General features: G+C 43.7%; 1 protein-coding gene across 1 annotated transcript in view; it reads left to right on the forward strand.

Annotated features, from left to right (window-relative positions):
• Positions 1–1,123: 1,123 nt before the first annotated feature.
• Positions 1,124–22,795, forward strand: part of LOC136867027 (fatty acyl-CoA hydrolase precursor, medium chain) — a 146,452-nt gene continuing 124,780 nt past the window's right edge. Inside the window, exon 1 of the mRNA XM_067144123.2 lies at positions 1,124–1,453. Coding sequence (XP_067000224.2) covers positions 1,142–1,453 — 312 coding nt within the window. The 5' untranslated portion in view covers positions 1,124–1,141. The remainder of the gene's footprint in view (positions 1,454–22,795) is intronic.

Consider the following 22,795-nt stretch of genomic DNA (forward strand, 5'->3'; position numbering starts at 1 on the left):
GGTCGTAAACAACTGATAGGGAATCTGCCACCTGGGCGACAGCCCTAAATGCAGATCACTCATGACTGATTTGATTCGATTTGATTCGATTTGATTTGTAGAGTTTATGCTTGACTAAAACGAATTTCAGGTCGAAGAGCATCTATTTTCCTCTGCCGTAGACGCCCAAGAGAGACTCGGTTTACTCTGCCATCTAGCAGACCTAGAGTAAAACGGAACGTCGAAACTGACGAGCGGACAGCCAGATGACGTCAAATTAAAATGCTTGAGCGCGCTATTTGAGGCCATACGATTATTATTATTACTTCAATTAAGGAGCTGATGGATATGAAACGAATGATGGTGAATAAATTGGATAAGAAGGTGCTCTATGAATGGGAACTCTACCGACATTTGTCTGGATGTGAAAATGGGAAACCACAGCATTCCCAGGATATCCGACGGCGGGGTTCGAACCCTCTCCCCTCCCGAATGCGTAGCTTGGCTCCATAGCCGTAGTGCGTTAACACGCGTGACCACACCGATAATAAATAAATCGTAATCCACAGCCTGTTTCCAGTCATGAGACTGCGTCAGGAATGGAATGAATGAAGCCTCCACCTAGCGGCGAGGATAGGATTTGTGCCGGCTGCCGAAGCCTGTCGCACTCCTCCGGGGCAATGGTTAATGACTGACAGATGAAATGAAATATTAGAGAATGTTGCTGGAATGAAAGATGACAGGAACAATTCGGAGTACCGGGAGAGAAACCTGTCCCGTCTCCGCCTTGTCCAGTACAAATCTCACATGGGGCGACCGCGGTTTGAACCACGGAACGCAGTGGTGAGAGACCGGGGCGCTGCCACTTGAGGCACGGAGGCTTCCACACCGCTAATACTGAAACTAATTTAAGGTTCATCATCACCCACATGAATTTACTTTGAGGTGCGGGTGGGAGGTTGATGTTCTCCGAATCCTTGCTTCCAGAAGAATTTCGTGTGAGACCCGCCACCAGCTACGTGTTGGAATTGCGACACACTTTCTCTGCTGTGTCAAGGTCGCCGATATTGTTGTAGGCTGACACCTGGTGGATGGTCGATATATCATAGCAGCAGTGCTGTTGGCGTGCTAGTCTTCGCTGAGCTGTCAAGAGCGTAGTGTCATGCAATATGACTTAACAATGGTCGCGCGTGTTATCTTGGTGCTGGCGTGTTGTGTGCGGCCCGGTACCTTCGGTCAGCAGTGGGACGACTTGGAGCCCCTCACAACATCTGGCTCCCTCAAAGGCAGGCTAGTGGACACGAACTTCGGACAAGTGGCTCAGTTCTTGGGGGTCAGATATGCAGCGCAGCCTGTCCGGTTCGCGCGCCCTAGCAAGTACGAGGTGTCCGACAAGGGGAGGGTTATCGACGCCGATCACTTCGGCCCCTCATGTTACCAAGTGGCGCACCTCACAGACCTCATGTACCCTCAGGTAAGAACTGTTTTACATTACGTGTTCCACCTTCTCATATTCGGAACTTACAGGATCAGGACATGATTGGTACAAATATATATATCCGCATGGAACGAATATAACTCAGAAAGGAATATAAGATAGTCTCATACATTCATTATAGACTGTTATTCCTTTCACTGTTCAGTTTACAAGCCTCTGTAAATTTACTACACGCCTCCACAATCCTCTGTTTGTAACTAGCTTTGTGGCCTCGTTTTAGTTCTATACCTCTTCTTCTTCTTCTTTTTCTACCGCTTTTCCCACACGTGTGGGGTCGCGGGTGTGAACTGTGTCACACACACACATATATATAGTACCGGTCAGAAGTTTAGGACCACGTAAAGAAATCACGAAATGTCATCTAGAACCTAAAATTGTGCCACGAGATATCTGTAATTTTTTTTCTGAGCTCCCACATCTAACAGGATAAATGTCACCTGATTTCATTGAGTTAGTCCAAAAATGGAGGCGATTTGTAATTCCAAATAAAAGGACATGGGTGATTGAAGTGTGTATTTTATTGGTAAAGTGTAATTTATTTTATGTTTTCTGAGTCGGTTTGACTGAAATGTTTTTTCTCTGAACTGAAACATGTTGACCACCAAGACTTTCTTGAAGAAAACTAAGAGGGGTAATATTTTGAAGGTAAGATCTGGTGATAAGAATTTGAGGTTAGGAGTTTTGTTATTGTAATTATGAGGATTCATAAATTATAATTGAATGTTGAAGTTACTTAATTTGTTTCACACCGTTATCTGTATGGGTATGTCATGATTTTGAATGTCGTCCTTAACCAAAACATATTTTGACTGTTGGTTTTCAATCAGACCTAGAATCTTAAAAAAAAAAAAAAAAATTAAAATGTTGTTGTCCTTGCAAGAAAGGTGAATTGTTTACTCTTAAAGTACAAGATCTCTATATGGTCCCTCTTATTGAGCTATGGACATGGGGAAATAAATTGATGTGGTAGGCTGTTCATTATTCCAGATGAATCAGATCTCCCTACCAGTATTTGATTTGAAGTCCGATGAACGTGTGAACGTGGTTTTCTGTTGGCATCCCGTATGGTACTACTGCACTGTAATCAGGGCTACAGTCGTGGGTAGACCTATACGCCGTATACCTAATGATTAACAACACTCATTAGAGTATGCCTTCTGATTTCCTGCGTACTTTGGCTTATTTTCTTCTTAATTTTGCCATTCTGTCAGTGAGTACGCTCATGGTCGTGAACATCGAAGGTTCAGCTTGATTAATATTATGAGCCACCACTTATTTGTTATTTCTGATTCCACTTCTTTACATAGATATATATCATCGATAAGTGTAAAGAATTGGAATCAGATAAGGCTTTTTGCAGATGATGTTATTCTGTACAGAGTAGCCTAATAAATAAGTTACAAGATTGAGCAACTGCAAAATGACCTCGGTAATGTTGTGAGATTGACAGTAGGCAATGGTATGATGATGAACGGGGTTAAAAGCCAGGTTGTGAGTTTCACAAACAGGAAAAGTCCTCTCAGTTTTAATTACTGCATTGATGGGGTGAGAGGTCCTTTTGGGGATTATTGTAAGTAGGCCTAGGTGTTAATATAAGGAAAGATCTTCTTTGGGGTGGCCACATAAATATGATTGTTAATAAAGGGGACAGATCTCTGCACATGGTTATGAGAGTATTTAGGGGTAGTAGTAAGGATGTAAAGGAGAGGGCATATAAGTCTCTGGTACCCCGTGCGGGTGGGGGATGCACATGTAGAATACACCCGCGGCATCTCCTGCCTGTTGTAAGAGGCGACTAACAGGGACCCTAGGGGTTCTCAACTTGGGAGTGTGGATTGTCGACCACAGGGCCCTTAGCTGAGTCTTGGCATTGCTTCCACTTACTTGTGCCAGGCTCCTCACTTTCGTCTATCCTGTCCGATCTCCCTTGGTCAACTCTTGTTCTTTTTCGTCCCCGACGGTATTAGAGCATTCGAGGCCTAGGGAGTCTTTCATTTTTATGCCCTTCATGGCCCTTGCCTTTCTTCATCCGTTACTTCATTTTTCAAAGTGACGGATCCCTTCTTCTTTCTTCTCTCTCTTTGCCTCCTGTCGGTGGGGGACGCAGACGAATAATACACCCACGGTATCCCCTGCCTGTCATGAGAAGTGACTAAAAGGGGCGACCAAGGGATGATTGAATTAGAACCATGAAACTACTTTTGATTTGTACCATCATGCGGGGAACACCATGGGTTGCCTGTACTTGCGAGTAGTACCACTAAATTCGGTACGAAAGAGGTTTGTGATTAGTAGCAGTAAAGAGGCTGGCCTGGGGGTTTCCAGTACCCGTGCGTTGTACCCATGTGAGCAACACTGTGGATCTGGGCGTAGCCTGTGAGTTGTACCACTATATGAGCGACACCGTGGGTCTGCGTTGCCTGTGATTAGTACCCACTATGTGAGGAACACCACGGGAATACCGACGCCCGTGATTAGTACACCTAGGTGAGGAAACTCGTCGGTTTGCGTTGGCTATGAGTGGCGCCATTGTGTGAGAAACACCATAGGTCTGCGTTACCTGTACGAAGTGCAATACTTGTGAGTAGTACCATCTTGTGTGGAACACCGTGAGTCTTCGCTACTTTTGATTAGTACCCTAACGTGACAAATAACATGGTTCTACTCTACTCGCGACATGTACCATTCTGTGGTCAGTAATACTATTATTTACGATCTTTTTTTTAAAGTCTGATCCACTGGTTTTTTTTTGGTGTGTTTTGTTGGGTTCATGTCTATCCATTCATTCTTCATGGCATTTTTTATTTTATTTTGGTCAGTGGATGAATTTGAACTTTTTGTTATTTGATTTTGTACCATTAGGGGCCGATGACCTTGATGTTAGGCCCCTTTAAACAACAAGCATCATCATCATCATCATCATCAAGTCTCTGGTAAAACCCCCAACTAGAGTATGGTTGCAGTGTATGGGAACCTCATCACTATTATTTAATTCAAGAACTGGAAAAAATCCAAAGAAAAGCAGCTTGATTTGCTCTGGGTGATTTCCGATAAAAGTGTAGCATTACAAAAATGTTGCAAAGTTGGGGGTGGGAAGACTTAGGAGAGGGGAGACGAGCTGCTCGACCAAGTGGTATGTTGCAAGTGATTAATTTCATATTGACCGTATTGAAATTCAATGATTGATTGTTTAACATTTAATAAGTGGTATGTTCCGGGCTGTCAGTGGAGAGATGGCGTGGAATGTCATTAGTAGACGAATAAGTTTGAGTGGTGTCATTAAATGTAGGAAAGATCACAATATGAAGATAAAGTTGGAATTCAAGAGGACAAATTGGCGCAAATATTCGTTTATAGGAAGGGGAATTAGGGATTGGAATAACTTACTAAGGGTGATGTTCAATTTCCAATTTCTTTGCAATCATTTAAGAAAAGGCTAGAAAGACAACAGATAGGGAATCTGCCACCTGGGCGACTGCCCTAAATGCAGATCAGTAGTGATTGATTGAATGTGGAAGTTATGAATTTTTAACTCTTGGACGGTCACAACAAAAGATCAAAAATTTTGATTATATAATGTACTGTACACTCTAATTGGTTGCAAGTATCACCGCCAAGATTTCTTTTTTTGTAGACTTAGAGATAGGTGGGGGCTATTTTGGTATAAATATAAAACTTCCGAAAATATGCGGCACCTTTTTTTTTTGCGTGTTTTATTTTTTTCGAACAGGGCCAAAATGGTTGATTTTTCTTTGCCTTTGTCATGTATGGCCCAAGGTCTCAGGACGAGCTATCGGCATGAAACTTATCTGCCCAGATAGTACCATTTGCACTTTGTGGATGGCAACCAAGAAAATATTTCTGATTACGATAGCTCACACTGAGACCTATGACAAGAACAAGGAAAAACTGACCATTTTAGAGCTGATTTGAAACAAAAAATAAAAGCACAAAAGTCGGTGCCGCATTTTTTCGGAATTTTTCTATTTATACCAAAATGACCCCCAACTATTGCTAAATCTATAAAATAATCTTGTTGGTGATACTTGAAGCCGATTAGAGTATATAGTACATAATATTTCCAAAAATGTTGACTTTCTGACGTGACCTTCCAACAGTTAAAAATGTATAACTACTTGGCGTAAATCACTGAAATCAGGCGACGTATATCATATTAGATGCGAGAGCTCAGGAAAAAAAATACAGAGGTCTAGTAGCAAAATTTTAGGTTGTAGATGGAACTTCATGATTTTTTAATGTGGTCCTAAACTTTTGACCGGTGCTGTATGTATGTATGTATGTATGTATGTATGTATGTATGTATGTATGTATGTATGTATGTATGTATGTATATATATATATATATAGCCTTGTTTTACGACCGGATGCCCTTCCTGACACAACCCCATATGGAGAAATATAATCACTATTACGTGTTTCTGTGGTGGTTGGTAGTGTAGTGTGTTGTGTGAATATGAAGAGGAAAGTGTTGGGACAAACAAAAACACCCAGTCCCCGAGCCAGAAGAATTTAAAATTCCCGTTCCAGCCGAGAATCGAACCCTCAGCCCTCTGAACCGAAGGCCTCAACGCTGACCATTCAGCCAATGAGTCGGACGTCGTTTAGTTTATCTGTAAATCGTCCGTCTCCGTAGTGTAACGGTTAGCAATATTAGCTGGCGTCCTCGGGGGCCTGGGTTTGATTCCCGGTACTACGAGAAATTGAAAAATGGCAGGAGGGCTGGTATGTGGTAAACATGGCACTACATGCGGCTCACCAGCACGGAGGGTGTGCGACACGAGTTTACTTTACCTTTAAATCATTAGAAACTGTGGCCTCCTTTAGTTCTTGGCCACCCTCTACTTCTCTTACTCTCCACAACTGATAACGTATCCCCCTTCACCCGACCTCCCACACCTCGTCGCCGTCCCCGGCCAGCGCCACCTTTCCTTCCACCGAGTCCACATATCCGTTTTTACCCGCCTCCACCCGATCTCTCCCCCCCACCACCAGCCCTATCAAACCCCCTCCATATCTTACTCACTTCACTGCATCATTTCTCTTGTATCTTCCACAACCTAGCCCATTCTTTCACCCCTCTCACACACCCCTCACTAGTCCCACAGCCTTTGCATTATTTCTTTACCCCACCATGCTTCCCTACATGTTTATAATGCAGTGCATAACCTTTGTAACATGCCGCAAACGAATTTGTAAATCTGTAACACTACTGTACTTCCTATTGTAAACCCCTTGATTTAATTAGGCACCTCGCCATCTCCTACACATTCACATCCTTTACCCACCTCCTTCTTCCGTCACATCTCCCCAACCTGCCCGCATCTCTTGGCCAGAGAGAGGGCGACACCCTCTAGGTGGCCCGCCCCACCCCTTCAGGGTGGGGAATGAAAGCATTTGATAGATAGATAACGTACCCACCTCACAGTAAATTTCACACAAAATTAAAAAATAATATAACACTGTGACTAATAACCGTTGAGTTACATAAAAATCCAAACCAAACCCCATGGCGCAACAGATCCGAAGAGCCAGGGCCAACCAAGCGACCGCTGCTCAGCCCGAAGGTCTGCAGATTATGAGGTTTCATGTGGTCAGCACCGTTATTCTTAGCTTTCTAGACCGGGACCGCCATCTCACCGTCAGATAGCTCCTCAATTGTAATCACGTAGGCTGAGTGGACCTGGAACGAGCCCTCAGATCCAGGTAAATTTCCCTGACCTGGCTGGGAAGCGAACCCGAGGCCTCCGGGTAAGAGGCAGGCACGCTGCCCCTATACCGCAGGCCCGGCTGTTGAGTTGCATACTATAAAAAAATATACTATCGTCTGTTTGTAGAAATGAAAATAGCAAGTTTGGCGCTTTGGTTGAATGTTTAGCGTACTGGCGTTCAATTCAGAGGGCCCCGAATTTGTTTCCCGGCCGGGCCGGGGAGTTTACTGGCGTTTGGTTAATTCCTCTATCGCGGGAGCTGTGTTACTGTGTTCGCCATAATAGACATTTTGAAATGAATACAATGCATCACTCGATAAACCACCACAGAAACGCGCATTACTGAATACATCCCTCCACTTAAAGTTGACGATAGGAAGGGCATCTAACCGCTAAACTAGGATAAATACATTCATCCATAAATCCATATCTGGGGGGAAAAACCAGAAAGAAGCCGAAATGCAATGAACACGAAAAAAGGAGCATAGTTGATGGTCTGTTCAAGTAGAGTGAAACCCCTGTAACAGCCGCCTCTGTGGTGTAATGGTTAGTGGGATTAGCTGCCACCCCGGAGGCCCGGGTTCGATTCTCGGCTCTGCCACGAAATTTGAAAAGTGGTATGAGGGCTGGAACGGGATCCACTCAGCCGCGGTAGGTCAGCTGAGTAGAGGGGGATCGATTTCCACCTCAGCCATCCTCTCAGTGGTTTTTCGTGGTTTCCTTACTTCTACTCCGGGCAAATTCTGGGAAGGTACCTAACTTAAGGCCACGGCCGCTTCCTTCCCTCTCCCTTGTCTATCCCTTCCAATCTTCTCATCCCCCTACAAGGCCCCTGTCAGCATAGCAGGCGAGATAGCCTACCGATCCTCCACTCCAGTTGTATCCCCCACCCAAAGTCTCACGCTCCAGGACACTGCTCTTGAGGCGGTAGAGGTGGGATCCCTCGCTGAGTCCGAGGGAAAAACCGACCCTGGAGGGTAAACAGGTTATAAGAAAAAGAAACCTCTGTAATGCACGTCCGTATCATATGGGGTTTTCCTCAGGTCCTGCACATCCAGTGACAGATTTAACATTTCCGCAATCCTAGACACAATTGTAGCATGCGCCCCAGTCAAGTCCGTATAAGAAAAATTATAATTGCACAAAAACCGGAGTAGGCCATTCAAACCTGAAATGTTTTAAAGATGAGAATACAGGTTTTCGTCTCATTTTGACGATAGTGAACTCTTCGATCAAATCTTCACGATTGTCGTGTTTTGTTTCCTGGTAGATGTCAGACATGCTGCTCCTTCTTGGAGATATGGTTAACGAGGCAGGAGACAGTGGCATACCGTAAGCCAGTGTTGATATCTCGAGGAAAAGAAGTCTTGTTTAAAAAAAAAAAAAAAAAAAAGGGCCCGTCTGCATAGCTCCGGAAGCACAGCAGTCTGTAGATTTATTGTACTACCTTGTTTCGAATTAGCACCAGTCCATAATTCCTGTGTTCGTAAGAGTCTACATTCCCAGTTATGAGTCTGTATTTCATTTCTTCGGTTTGATTATTGTTTTCCCCAATTACGTTGTACCTTTTTCCGGCTACAGCCTCGCATTTACAGATTATATGGTGGGTTGTTTCTAACTCCTTCCTGCATAAACTGCATTCTAGGTTCCTTAAAATTCCAAGTTGATTTGCAGTAAGTGCTTCTTCACAACTGCTTGCGCTTTGAGGAGTGCTACTAAGAATCTTAACTGAGTTCTACTACAATTAAGTAGTGTTTCAGTCGTTTTCTTTCACGGTTCCTCAACAAATAGTTTCCTATGATTGAGGCTGTTGTTGTTTTCTATCTTTTAAGGTGTTCATTTCTGGAACAGCTCCTGCTCTTAGGTATTCCAAGGGATGGTCCTGGTCCTGTTGAAAGGAGTTAAGAAACTTCTACTTTTTCTACCGTTTTTCGCTCACCTGGTGGGGATTTTTGGATGTGGATTTGACCCTGTTTTACGACCGGATACCCTTCCTGACGCTAACACTATTGCATGTTTCTGTGGTGGTTGATAGATATGGTTAACGAGGCATGGGCAGTGGCATACCGTAAGCCAGTGTCGATATCTCGAGCAAAAGAAGTTTTGTTAAAAAAACAAGGGCCCGTCTGCATAGCTCCGTATGCATTGCAGTCTGTAGACTTATATCATTAATCGCATGAGATTAAAATCCCCGACCCGGCCGGGAATCCAACCCAGGTCCCAACGCTGAACATTCAGCCAATGAGTCGGAATATTGAAAGGCGTTAAGAATGACAAGTATTAAATACAAGATTCTTAGCTATTAGTAATACCACACAAATGTGTTATGCTCTTCTAAGACTAAATATCGAAATATTAAGGTAATAACTTCTCAATGTAATTATTCAAAGCATTCAATATATTATTGTAGGTATTAACAACAGTAGCAGCCTTCTTCTTAATCTGTTTACCCTCCAGGGTTGGCTTCCCCCTCGGACTCTGCGAGAGATCCCACCTCTACCACTTCACGAGCAGTGTCCTGGAATGTGAGACATGGGTCGGGGGATACACCTGGGGAGAATGACCAGTACCTCGCCCAGGCGGCCTCACCTAACAGGGTTATTGTCGGGGGATGGGAAGATTGGAAGGGATAGACAAGGAAGAGGGAAAGAAGCGGCCGTGGCCTTAAGTTAGGTACCATCCCGGCATTTGCCTAGAGGAGAAGTGGGAAACCACGAGAAACCACTTCGAGGATGGCTGAGGAGGGAATTGAACCCCCCTCTACTCAGTTGACCTCCCGAGGCTGAGTGGACCCCGTTCCAGCCCTCGTACCACTTTTCAAATTTCGTGGCAGAGCCGGGAATCGAAACAGGGCCTCCGGGGGTGGCAGCTAATCACACTAACCACTACACCACAGAGGCGGACAGTAGCAGCGTATTGACCAAAATTTTCTGCCTCTAGGCACGTGCCTAGTGGGGCTGTTATAAATCTACTTCGGAGCACATCTCTTATATAAAGCCTTTAAAAACTGCCCCGTTTATTCTCGCCTATGATGCTTTATTCGTGAAATGTTCTCTTATTTATTTATTTATTTATTTATTTATTTATTTATTTATTTATTTATTTATTTATTTATTTATTTAGAAACCTCATTGGCTCTGGCGGCAGCGCGCCGGCCTCTCACCGCTGGGTTGTGTGGTTCAAATCCCGGTCACTCCATGTGAGATTTGTGCTGGACAAAGCGGAGGCGGGACAGATTTTTCTCCGAGTACTCCGGGTTTCCCTGTCATCTATCATTCCAGCAACACTCTCCAATATCATTTCATTGCGTCTGTCATTCATTAATCATTGCCCCATAGGAGTGCGACAGGCTTCGGCAGCCGACACAATTCCTATCCTCGCCGCTAGATACCATTCCTGACCCGGTCGAATGACTGGAAACGGGCTGTGGATTTTCATTTGGGAAACGACACAGTTCCGCAGTGAAATGGGCATTTACAATGGAGTAGCTCAATGCAGACTTTAAAAATAATAGGCTACATGAAAGAGCAACTCAGAGAAAAACAAGGTCAACTAATAACAAAATAGGTGGAAGAAAATTAAAAACTAACGATATAAATGTTGAGAAACAACAATAAATAATAAAAATAATGTCAAATTTGAACGAGGAAATTTAAATATTGAAAGTAAAACGAAAAAACTTTTTAGCTAGGCACAATGAGATACTTACTGATATGACACATATGTTATGGTACAGTGCAGTAAGAATATATTACGTACAATAGAGGGGGCAGCAATGAGAACAGAAAAACAAGGGAAGATGAAGGAAAAGAGTTAAGGAAGATTCGATTAAAGTAGGCATACGAAGAAAAACTTCCAAGATCCTGTCAGAAGAATTAAGGAGGGTTTGAATGCGAATAAATAAAGTACTTTACACAAGAGACAGTCGGGAAAACGAAATGTAAAGGGTTGGATTTATTTAGGTCTTGTGATTTAGGTCATGTAAGGAAAAGAAGGATACAGGTTCAGGAGAACGAAATAAACCGTTAACTGCGTTATATTTCAGGAATGCTCGAAATAAAATTTAAATTCCCGTTACTTGTTCTAGCTAGGGTCATTAATGTGCAAAGTATTCCACTCTTCATGTTAGTTGTGTAGAGTACTGGTCCCGTTACCCGCGCCCTTACACAGAATAGTACAGAGAACACTGTGTTGTTACCTCTTCCTCTTTCACTTTCTCATTCGTTAGTTCTGGACGATTTTGTTTGTTTCATGTTGCCGTTCGTTTGCCGACGAGTTCTGTGATTAAAAATGACCGAGCTCGATAGCTGCAGTCGCTCAAGTGCGGCCAGTATCCAGTATTCGGGAGATAGTGGGTTCGAACCCCACTGTCGGCAGCCCTGAAGAGGGTTTTCCGTGGATTCCGATTTTCACACCAGGCAAATTAATTACGGCCACGGACGCTTCCTTTCCACTCCTAGCCCTTTCCTGTCCCATCGTCGCCATAAGACCTATCTGCGTCGGTGCGAAGTAAAGCAACTTGGTCTGGTCTGATTAAAAATGACTGTTAAACTCACTTCAGAAATTCTTGAATTACATGCAATCGTAGAAAATCATGCCAGTGCCACAGCTGACGACGAAAGTGTTTATTTGATGTCGTGTAGCCTCCGGAGAGGCCTGCTGCAATTCTTTCTGTTTTGACACCCGCGGGCAAGCTTTTCGTCTGGTTGTTTGTCGAATAACACGGAGGGGTCTGAGCAAGGCATGGCCGGGTGCACATTAATAATAATGTTATTTGCTTTACGTCCCACTAACTACATTTTACAGTTTTCGGAGACACCGAGGTGCCGGAATTTAGTCCCACAGGATTTCTTTTACGTGCCAGTAAATCTACCGACACGAGGTTGACGTATTTGATCGCCTTCAAATACCACCGGACTGAGCCAGGATCGAACCTTCCAAGTTGGGTTGAGAAGGCCAGCGCTCTACCGTCTGAGCCATTCAGCCCGATAGGGCGCACCTTGAGTCGCAGAAACAGCTAACGCAGAGCCGAGCAGATTATTGTAATTCACACATTTCATTGTATCATCGCAAGATTAGAGGCAGGGTAGTAGGGCAGTTCTGTATCTACTTCCGCGTAACACAGTTTCCTGAGTGGGTGTCGCGTAGTTTATTGAGAAATTATCGAAGAGTCTCACCATGTCTTATACGATGTGACGTGAAGATTAAATAAAAACTAGATATTTGGAGCGAAATTGGTTACGTGGACGAATCGTATCCATCGAATTTCATGGCTAAGATAATTGTCTTAAGGTAAATCAAGATTCAAATTAGGAGAGGCTTAATAAATATGATTCTTATAAGAGAAATATTCCTATGTACATACGACGACTATTTCGCTGCAGACACGACTTTCTTCTGTGGCATAGCGCTACATCTCTTGAGATCCAGGCCTGTGAATTCTGAATACCTTTGTTCATCACATCTCGCGCGGACAGTTCAAACCGAAAAATGGAGGTAATTAATTAATGGCGTGTGGCCTCCAAAGAGACCTGGTGCAGGACTTTCTAGTTGAAGCCGTGTAGGCGACCTACGCATCTATGAGGATGATGAAGACGGCACTCACACAAAGCCCCCGAGCCATCGGAATTAACCAGTGGAGGTAAAAATTTCCGAGCCGGTCGGGAATCGAACCCGGGTCCTATGGACCAAAGGCCAGCATGTTAACAATTTAGCCATAGAGCCGGGCAAAAATGGAGGAGAAAAATGTCGAGGATGCAATAAGCTCCTTTAACGAGGACAATGAGGGAATTTTACGAAAATTGCAAGACCAGGACTGAATTATGTTTTTCACCATTATTATTATTATTATTATTATTATTATTATTATTATTATTATTATTATTATAAGAAGACGAATAAGAAGAAGTTCGTTTGCGCCACATAAGGACCACGGTGCTTGTGCTTTTGCTGTGTTGTTATTTTCGATGTTTGCTGCTTGTGGTGTTCTTAATGATAGGTCTGGTTGCTACTTTCTTTTTGGTACCTTGACCTTTTCTGTTGGCCCAGTATTCCTTCATTCTCTGGCTGAACTCTATTTTGCGTTGCTCGGACCATTTCCTGGTCTCATTGTGCTTAGATTCTGTAAGGGATGTTAGGAATGGTCTGGTTGTGAGAGCCGAACGGTAGTTGTTCCTGTTAATGAAGGCATTATTATGTAATATTAAGTTCTGCCAGATCCTTCTCTACCTGCTGGATCCACAGCGATCCAGTGGCTTGCTGGTTACTGAAGATCTTATAAGACAGCCTGTGGGAATCCATTCTATACAGGTGTCAGTAGAAAGCAAGCCGTTTTCTTCTGATGGCATCTGTGAGGGTTTCTTGGTCTTGGCAGAGTTCATGGTTTGATCTGTACCATCGCCTTTCATCTGATAGGATCATTGGACCCACTAACTTTCTCAGGAACTTCCTTTCTTGTACTTCGAGGGCTCTTAGTGGAGCCTTCTTAGTTAGACGTTCATCGATAGGTGTTTTGAGGCGCACAGTCTTCTGCAGTGTTCGATGTATTTCACCACAAATAGCATTATTATTATTATTATTATTATTATTATTATTATTATTATTATTATTATTATTATTATTATTGTTCCGAGGTATCTGTGGAACAGCAGAGGTGAAAGAAGGTGCGGGCTGGAATGGGTCTAACTACAAGTTCGAAAGATGAATTAAAATTTCAATAAAGGTTATATTTTCAAAACTTAACAATGGTGACATAGAATTTTGAGCGTAAAACAAATAACAACAAGTTAAATCAGGTACACGATCAAGAAGTCCAAGATTAGAGAAAAATTTAACCAGTTTCCACTAGGGGAAATAACAACGAAAATCAGGTACAATGCAGCTTTACAAAGAAAGCACAAGTTAAGGGGTCTTTACAAATTCTGGGCTACGAGCCCAAATTCGTCAATCCTTGAGCTCTCAGCTCACCACCACAAAATACCAAAGGGCAGAACGCCCCTAATTACATGGAGTCCTAGCTCCCATCAATCAAAATGTCACGCCTCCGCGAGGCACCTTGCAAAATACCAGAAAGAGCTGACCCGCTCTCAATCTTACAAGCCTATCAAAGGCCACAACAAACTCTACTTCTAACTGCCCTCAAGGCACACTTACAAAGAAACAGGGGTATCATGTACCCAACCTCCAGGGCCTTCGCATGAAGGAAAACAAGAGGTTAATTTACTGGCCCAAAATACAGTAAGGACTGGAGGCGTTTACATGCACTCCTAAAGACACCTTTAAAACCTAAGTGGCGCTAGGCCGATTACACAGGGGCTAATCCCAAGCTAGGGAGGTGGCTCGTATGAGAAAACTTTAACACATAAAGGAAGAGAAGAAACGGTCACGAAAACGTAGTCACCTCAATTTCAAAAGAAGGGGAGCTCGAGAGGGTAAAGCACTCTCCATCCCCGAATTGCAGTTCAAGTTATGTGAAGTTTTTACAAGGATTGAAAAGGCTTACATTTTTAAAGATATAGGTTACATATTAAAGGTTTCGAACCTTCCCCGCGAGTTAAACTGCTGAGCTAGCAAGAAATAAAGATGTTAAAAGGCCATAACCTTGTTGGAGAGCTGCTGCCTGAAGAATGAGGCGCTTCCCGCCCCCTGCTACATATTCACACACTGAGAAAGATGTTATACGAATGGCCCGGAGACAAGAAAATCAGCAGTTTTATACCCTCGTGGAAAGTTCGAGACCTTTCATGAATGATAACAACCCGCCCTCAAACTTTTATTGGCTACAGTACACAGTTACATACAACATTGAAGAAGAAAGCCCCGATTGGCCGAAAATTAATTACAGAAATTCCTGATTGGCTACATTCAAAACAGGCGGAAAGAAAGGATTAATATTGCCAACCCACAAATGACAGAACAAACTTTAGTAAAGACAAAACTTATGAATACAAAATTTCTCCAAGAAAGTTCATTCCTTTACACCAGAGTGCGTTATCATAGTTTTTGGTGGAGACATCTGTTAGAGAATATCCACACTTCTCGATCAATGAAAAACAAAAGCAAATCAAAAACACACGGTGACATTTTCTGATAACCAGTAGAGTTTGTTCAGTTGTTAAAGTTCAGGCTTTCTCCCGTAGAGAAGTACTTTAAGGCGGAAAATTCAGATGTGCGGTGTAGAGGTGTACCAACCGGTACAATTATTATTATTATTATTATTATTATTATTATTATTATTATTATTATTATTATTTTGATTCTCCTGTGCTCGAGAGCAACCACTTCACTAAGGTCTTCTGAAATCCACTCTCTTAAGGTACTGTATAGTGATGTGCTTGGTGTCACTAGCACTCATTGTTCTAGGGGCGTCTTTTATATTGGTAATGAACTCGGTCTTACCGGTGTTGATCAGGAGGCCTGTTTTAGCTGCTATTGAGTGTAGTGTAGTATTATTTGTCCACCTCTGTAGAGTAGTGGTTAGTGTGATTAGGTGCCACCTCCCCAGATGCCCGGGTTCAATTCCCGGCTCTGCCACGAAATTTGAAAAGTGGTATGAGGACCAGAACGGAGTCTACTCAGCCTCGGGTGGTCAGCTGAATAGAAGGGGATTCGAATCCCACCTCAGCCATCCTCGAAGTGGTTTTCCGTGGTTTCCCACTTCCTCTCCAGGCAAAAGTCGGGATGGTATCTAACTTAAGCCCACACCCGCTTTCTTCCCTCTTCCCTGTCTGTGACTTCCGATCTTCCCATCCCCCACATGCGCCTGTTCAGCATAGCAGGTGAGGCCGCCTGGGTGAGGTACTAGTACACCTCCCCAGTTGTATCCCCGACCAAATATCTCATGCCTCAGGACAGTGCCCTTGAGGCAGTAGAGGCGAGATCCCTCGCTGAGTACGAGGGAAAAACCAACCCTAGACGGTAAACGGACTAAGGAAGAAAGAAAGAAAGAAAGAAAGAAAGAAAGAAAGAAAAAATATTACTTTCTTACAATCTGCTTTACGTCGCACCGACACAGACATGTCTTATATGGCGGCGATGGGACAGGAAAGGGCTAGGTGTGGAAAGGAATTGCCCGTCGCCTTTATTAAGGTACAGCCCCAGCATTTGCCGGATGTAAAAATGAGGAAACCACGGAAAATCACCCTCAGAATCGCCGACAGTGGGGTTCGAACCCACTATCTCCCGAATGCAAAATATTAATTTTTGAATCATGGGCGAAAGTCAGCCGATCGGCAAGGATCGGAAAACTTCAGTTAATAATAAAGTAAAGCTAAAAACTTCAATTGCGGAAAGATTTCAGAGACAAAAGACATGCTAAAGTGCAGTGACGTTGTAAATTCCAATAGATACTCCTAGCGAACACGGCAGTATACGTGTGTATATATTTCTGTTTAAATGATCATGTTTATTAAGCCTCACCTAATTTGACTCTTGATTTACCCTAAAACAATTATTATCTTCCATTTAAGAGAGAACAGAGCCTCCGTGGCTCAGGCGGCAGCGCGCCGGCTTCTCACCGCTGGGTTCCGTGGTTCAAATCCCGGTCACTCCACGTGGGATTTGTGCTGGGGAAAGCGGAGGCGGGACAGGTTTTTCTCCGGGTACTCCGGTTTTCCCTGTCATATTTCATTCCAGCAGCTCTCTCCGATATAATTTCATTTCATCTGTCATTCATTAATCATTGCCCTAGAGGAGTGAGACAGTTTTCGGCACCTGGTACAATTCCTATCCTCGCCGCTAGATGGAGCTTTATTCATTCCATTCCTGACCCGGTCGAATGACTTGAAACAGGCTGTGGACTATTATTTTTCATTTAAGAGAGAAATAATCTTGAAATTCGATGCATGCGATTCGTTCATGTAACCGCGAACTTGCCCGGGATGTCAGTAATAATGACTTTAAGAACTATTACAACAATTTATTCACGAATTACTTTAACAAATATCACATCAAATACCGCAAGTGAATAAGCCCAAATACCTGATTCACCTTCTTCACAGCTATCTCTCAGAAAGAAAATTTCAATTTCAAGTTCAAGTTTGCAACTCCCTGTCGGAACCCCGCCCCATTAGTGCCGGGGTCCCTCAGGGTGGAGTCCTCTCACCGGTACTTTTCAACCTATACATGTCTGACATACCCCGTCCACCGCGCGCGAATGTCTATTTTTATGCGGACGACACCGCTATTTCTTTTGTTTCCTGGCATACACCCAGAGTACAAAATTACCTTCAAGAAGCCCTCTCCACCATCGAACCCTGACTCCGACAGTGGAGAATTAAAATCAACGTCAACAAGAGTAGCGCTACTCTCTTCTCCAAACGAACTCATTCTGACCCGCTACCACTGGTCTTTTTTCGGTGAGGTGATCCGGTGGTCAAATGTCACCAAATACCTGGGTGTTTCCCTGGACAGAAGATTAAAGTTTAGGCAACATATTGAAAGAATTTTGGCCCAGGCATATAAACGCCTCTACGAAATTATACCTTTAATGAAAGCTGATAATGGGCTCAACTTAGAAAACAGGCTCCTGCTGTACAAAACCTCCATACGGCCAATCCTTGAGTATGCCAGTTCTGTCTGGGGGATCGCAGCCAAAACGCACCTTAACAAAGTTCAGCGCTTTCAAAATCGTGCACTTCGCATGAACAGTGGTCCGCAATGGTACGAACGGAATCGCGATATCCACAATGATCTGCAAATCGACGAAATATACACCAGAATTCTGATCTCCGCACAAAGATTCTACTACAGCCTGAACTCCAATCCCAACCCACTTATATCCAATCTGGGAAACTATGACACTGACGGTCTTCTTCACAGGAGACGTAAGTCTCTCTTAAATTAAACCACCCTTCGGGGTGCAGGTCACATCCTGACCAGTGCGATTCCGTTTCAAAAGTACCACCACTTATAACACCTATGCAGTCTAGTTAGAAACCCTATCGAAAGTTGCACTCAAGGCTCACAAGGCCGAAGGGCTAAAATTTGCTCACGGGATTGGGTCTCGACCCTCATATCCCACGAGATGCGTGGTCTACCTACCTACACGTATAATCATGATATAATTTAAACAGTAAGTAAAGACAACAACAGCAACAAAACGAAAGCAAAGTCATCTCCGTACAGGCCATGAAGGCCCTGGGAGGGGTGGAAGGTAAAGGCCTCCACTATCCGTAACCTCGGCCGCCTTTGCCCCCAGGAATTAACCTGGTACTCATTTTTGGTGTAGGCTGAGTGAACCTCAGGGCAATGTGCACCTCCGGAATTGGAAATCTCGTTTCTTAAATTTTGCGACTTCTTGATGGGGATTCGAATCCACGTCCTTCCGGGCGAACCGAGCACGCCTTTACCGCCTCGGCCAGGGAGTCCCACAGTAAATAAGACAGGGAAATAAAATAACGTGAAGAATATGCCAGCACATCAAGCAATAATTCGGTTTCCCGAAGTAGATTTCAAAGTGGGACAGTGCCAGTTTTCTGGGAAGTCTAGCCGTTCTAGCAATTCAGTACTTACCTCTTGAAACTTTGTTCAATGGCCATGACATTTACCTAAGGAATGTAACGAATTTTTCTTCAGGTTAAATCAGTATTTCTGCATTACAACCTTCAAGGCGAATAGTATTCAGAACTTCGTTGACCTGGCGTATGTTCAAACAAAGGTAGTTACTGAACTGTTTGTCAGAAAATTCCGACGTCAAGGCAATTTCACCGCGAGTTCTTCTCTTCTCCTTGAGTTTTAACGTTTTGGAAGACATAAATTAACATAATAGTATTCATTTCTTGATCAGAATCTGATTCTGAATGTGATCTCTCTTTCTGAAAACTAAGACTGCGTTGCAATGTGCGCTCGCATGTATTTCGCAGTTTCGTCTGCCCTATGCCGCCTTGCCCTGCTCTGCGGCTAACTGCGTCTCGTGGGCGCCCGTCCTAACGCCCTATCTGACTGGTGTATCGTCATCAGCAGCCTCATATGCCCGTATGAACACTGATGAGGTTTTTGGCGCGGAATCTAGTGATTAGAAACTGCACACCACCACCTCTCTTACTCTTTCAGCCAACAGTTTATCACCAACGGGACTCAAACCGGATAACCTTAAAGACCAGACGCCTTAGCGACTATGGCTACCAGGGTGGGACGACAGGACTGAAGAAGGCGAATGAGTTGAACCGCTTCCCACACGACAAGATGCAAGTGATAACTCAACGACAATTTGTCAGTTCTGACAAGATGTCAGTGAGAGTATATTCACAGTTAAATATTGTAGAAAATGATAATATTCATTGTTCGGGTTCGTGTGCGCGACAGACTGCAATAAATGATCTTTTCCCCGTAAGGATTAAGCGTGGTCCGCATCTGTGGTGTAATAAAAAATGAAATGTATGGCTTTTAGTGCCGGGATATCCCAGGACGGCTTCGGCTCGCTAGGTGCAGGTCTTTCTATTTGACTCCCGTAGGCGACCTGCGCGTCGTGATGAGGATGAAATGATGATGAAGACAACACATAAACCCAGCCCCCGTGCCGTTGGAATGAACCAATTAAGGTTAAAATCCCCGACCCGGCCGGGAATCGAACCCGGGACCTTCTGAACCGAAGGCCAAAGCGGTGACCGTTCAGCCAACGAGTCGGACAGTGGTGTAGTGTTTAGTGTGATTGGTTGCCACAGCCGGAAGCCCGGGTTCGATTCCCGGCTAAGCTACGAAATTTCAATAGTCGTACGAGGGCTGGAACGGGGTCCACTCAGCCTCGGGACGTCAGCTGAGTAGAGGGGAGTTCGATTCCCACCTCAGCCACCCACAAAGTGGTTTTCCATGTGATTTCCTACTTGTTCTCCGGGCAAATACCGGGATGGTACCTAACTTAAGACCACGGTCGCTTCCTTCACTATCGAGCGAGATGGTCTTGCGGTCAGGGGCAGGCGGTAGTGAGCTTGCATCCGGGAGATAGTGGGTTCGAATCCCGCTGTCAGCAACCCTGAAGATGATTTTCCGTGGTTTCCCATTTTCACACCAGGCAAATGCTGGGGTTGTACCTTAATTAAGGCCACGGCCGCTTGATTCCAATTCCTAGGCCTAGCTTCCTTCACTCTTCCTTGTCCATCCCTTCCAATCTCCCCATCCCCCCAGAAGACCCCTGTAGAGCATAGTGGACAAGGTACTGGTCCTCTTCCCAGTTGTATCCTCCGACTCGAAGTCTCACGCTCCAGGACACTGCCACTGCCTTCGTAATGTCCACGCCGTACTGTACCTCTGATGACGTCACGCTTTGGGGGGAACTTGAAGGCGATACGCATACGCTCCGCTTGAATAACACACTCGTTTAAATTACTTAAAGAACTGTTAACACCTTATAAAACCAAAACCTATCGTCAAATATTTGTTAATTCTGACATACAATGCATATTCTTCTCCGTAACGTTCTATTTCTCGCGTATATACGTTCGTTTGCGTGAGTACAGCCTAACATTTTGAGACATATTCTTGCGATTTTATCCACTTTCTGGTCAACTGGAACATTCACATCATACACACTGACAGAAAACATGCAGCCAATTACCATACTATTTATTACAAATATAAATTATTTCTGTACCTCACTGTTTCCACTTCATGAACACTGCAGCTTTCCTGGACCTCTTACAGGAAGTTACACCAGTATGGAGTAGGTCTGCTCTCTTTGAAGCACTTTGTTGAATACACAAGTCGTTGTGAATTTTGGAAAAATTATTTAAAAACATATTCACCCAAATATATATACACTGTCCGGCCAGGTCTTCCAATTTCTTCCCGCAGTCACAAATGACTAGGGAATCTGCCAACTGCATTGACTCCAAAGCCAAGGATTTTGTGACACACTTAGGATTGTCTGAATTTAGAAATACCATCTTATATGTATCTGACACTAACACACAAAATACTTTGTACACCTCAATTCCAAGTTCTATTAACATGTCTGATGGATACTTTAAGCCCCCTCGATTTAGGAAATTCAGATATCTTACTTCTGGAGATAATTCATATATAAGATCTGAATCTGTCAGAAGATAAAATTTACATAAATCACACTGCTGTTTGATACTCTTTTATTTGTTGCTATTTGCTTCTCGTCGCGCCGACACAGATAGGTCTTACGGCGACGATAGGACAGGAAAGGTCTAGGAATGGGAAGGAAGTGGCCGTGGCCTTAATTAAGGTACAGCCCCAGCATTTGCCTGGCGTGAAAATGGGAAACCACGGAAAACCATCTTCAGGGCTACCGACAGTGGGGTTCGAACCCACTGTCTCCCGAATACTGGATACTGGCCGCACTTAAGCGACTGCAGCTATCGAGCTCGGTGGTACTCATAAATAAGACTTGCATTTTCAAATACACCGAATTCAGATAAGCCATAGGTCTGATTACATAAAAATACAGGACCTACCTAATGGGACCCATGTTTATGACATAACAAAAACATTTACCTCACCATCTGGACGTGACACTCTTATTTCTCTCAGGATGTGATTTTCAGGAAAGTGCTTGATACACACAACTGTGTTTTGATTAACTATTAAATTCTCCCTGGGAATAGCCTTCTTCCATAACTAAACTAGTTCTTCATCAAAAGGAAACACAAATACCGGAGTGTACTCTCCTTGTTTATAATTGGCTTTGCAGCTAGGCACACAGCAAATCTAAGGCATGGTGATTTCCCTTACTGATCATCTTAATTCAAGTATATACAATTCGTGGTTAATAATAAAACACAGAATGCAGAAACTCAATTAATTTTACACTATAAATATAACTTTACACAAATAAACTACAAAATTAAAACACCGAAGAACGATCTTCTTAACCTATAGCTTCACATAAATACACGCTCACACTAAGTTTTCTTCACTAATTAACGACTTTCCACTCAATAATGCAGTCGATGACGACTCATTCTCACATATATCTGAGTGAACATGCAGCCATCGTTAAAAGTTTCAATAAAACTGCGAAAAACTATGTTTAACTCTACTAACTCATGTGCTAAACTTCCCCCCTAACGATCAGCTGATTGCTTTCCCGCGCTAGTTACAATACGGCCTGGACATCACGAAGGCAGAGACACTGCCCTTGAGGCGGTAGAGGTGGGATCCCTCGCTGAGTCCGAGGGAAAAAGAAAGAAATAACTAAGCGTAGCTGGGCTAGGTCGTGTGAAAACATTAACTCTGTATAATATCTTGGCATATATTACATGTAGCATTTACGGTAAATAAAAATGCAAAGGAGTTGAACATGTTTTGCATCTTTTATATTGGACGTATTTGGTTGTCCTGAGAATGGCTTTCTGTGGTTTCCCATTTTCACTTGCAGGCTGTTCTTACATAGGACACAGCCGCTTCTTTCCACCTCCATGTCGAATTCCATTCACCATCTCTCATTTCATCTTCATTAGCTCCTCAGCCAAGATCGGCGTCAGGAAGGATATCCGGCCGTAAAACTTGCCATTTTTGGCGCTATCGCACGTGCAGTCTCCTCCCTTTGTTTTTATAGAGGGCACTTCCCCCCACCCCCTCACCCTACAAACCCTTATTCGGTACAGTCCACAATCCATGTGCGCCA

This window comes from Anabrus simplex, chromosome 3 (assembly GCF_040414725.1).
Source record: "Anabrus simplex isolate iqAnaSimp1 chromosome 3, ASM4041472v1, whole genome shotgun sequence".
NCBI classification, from domain to species: domain Eukaryota; kingdom Metazoa; phylum Arthropoda; class Insecta; order Orthoptera; family Tettigoniidae; genus Anabrus; species Anabrus simplex.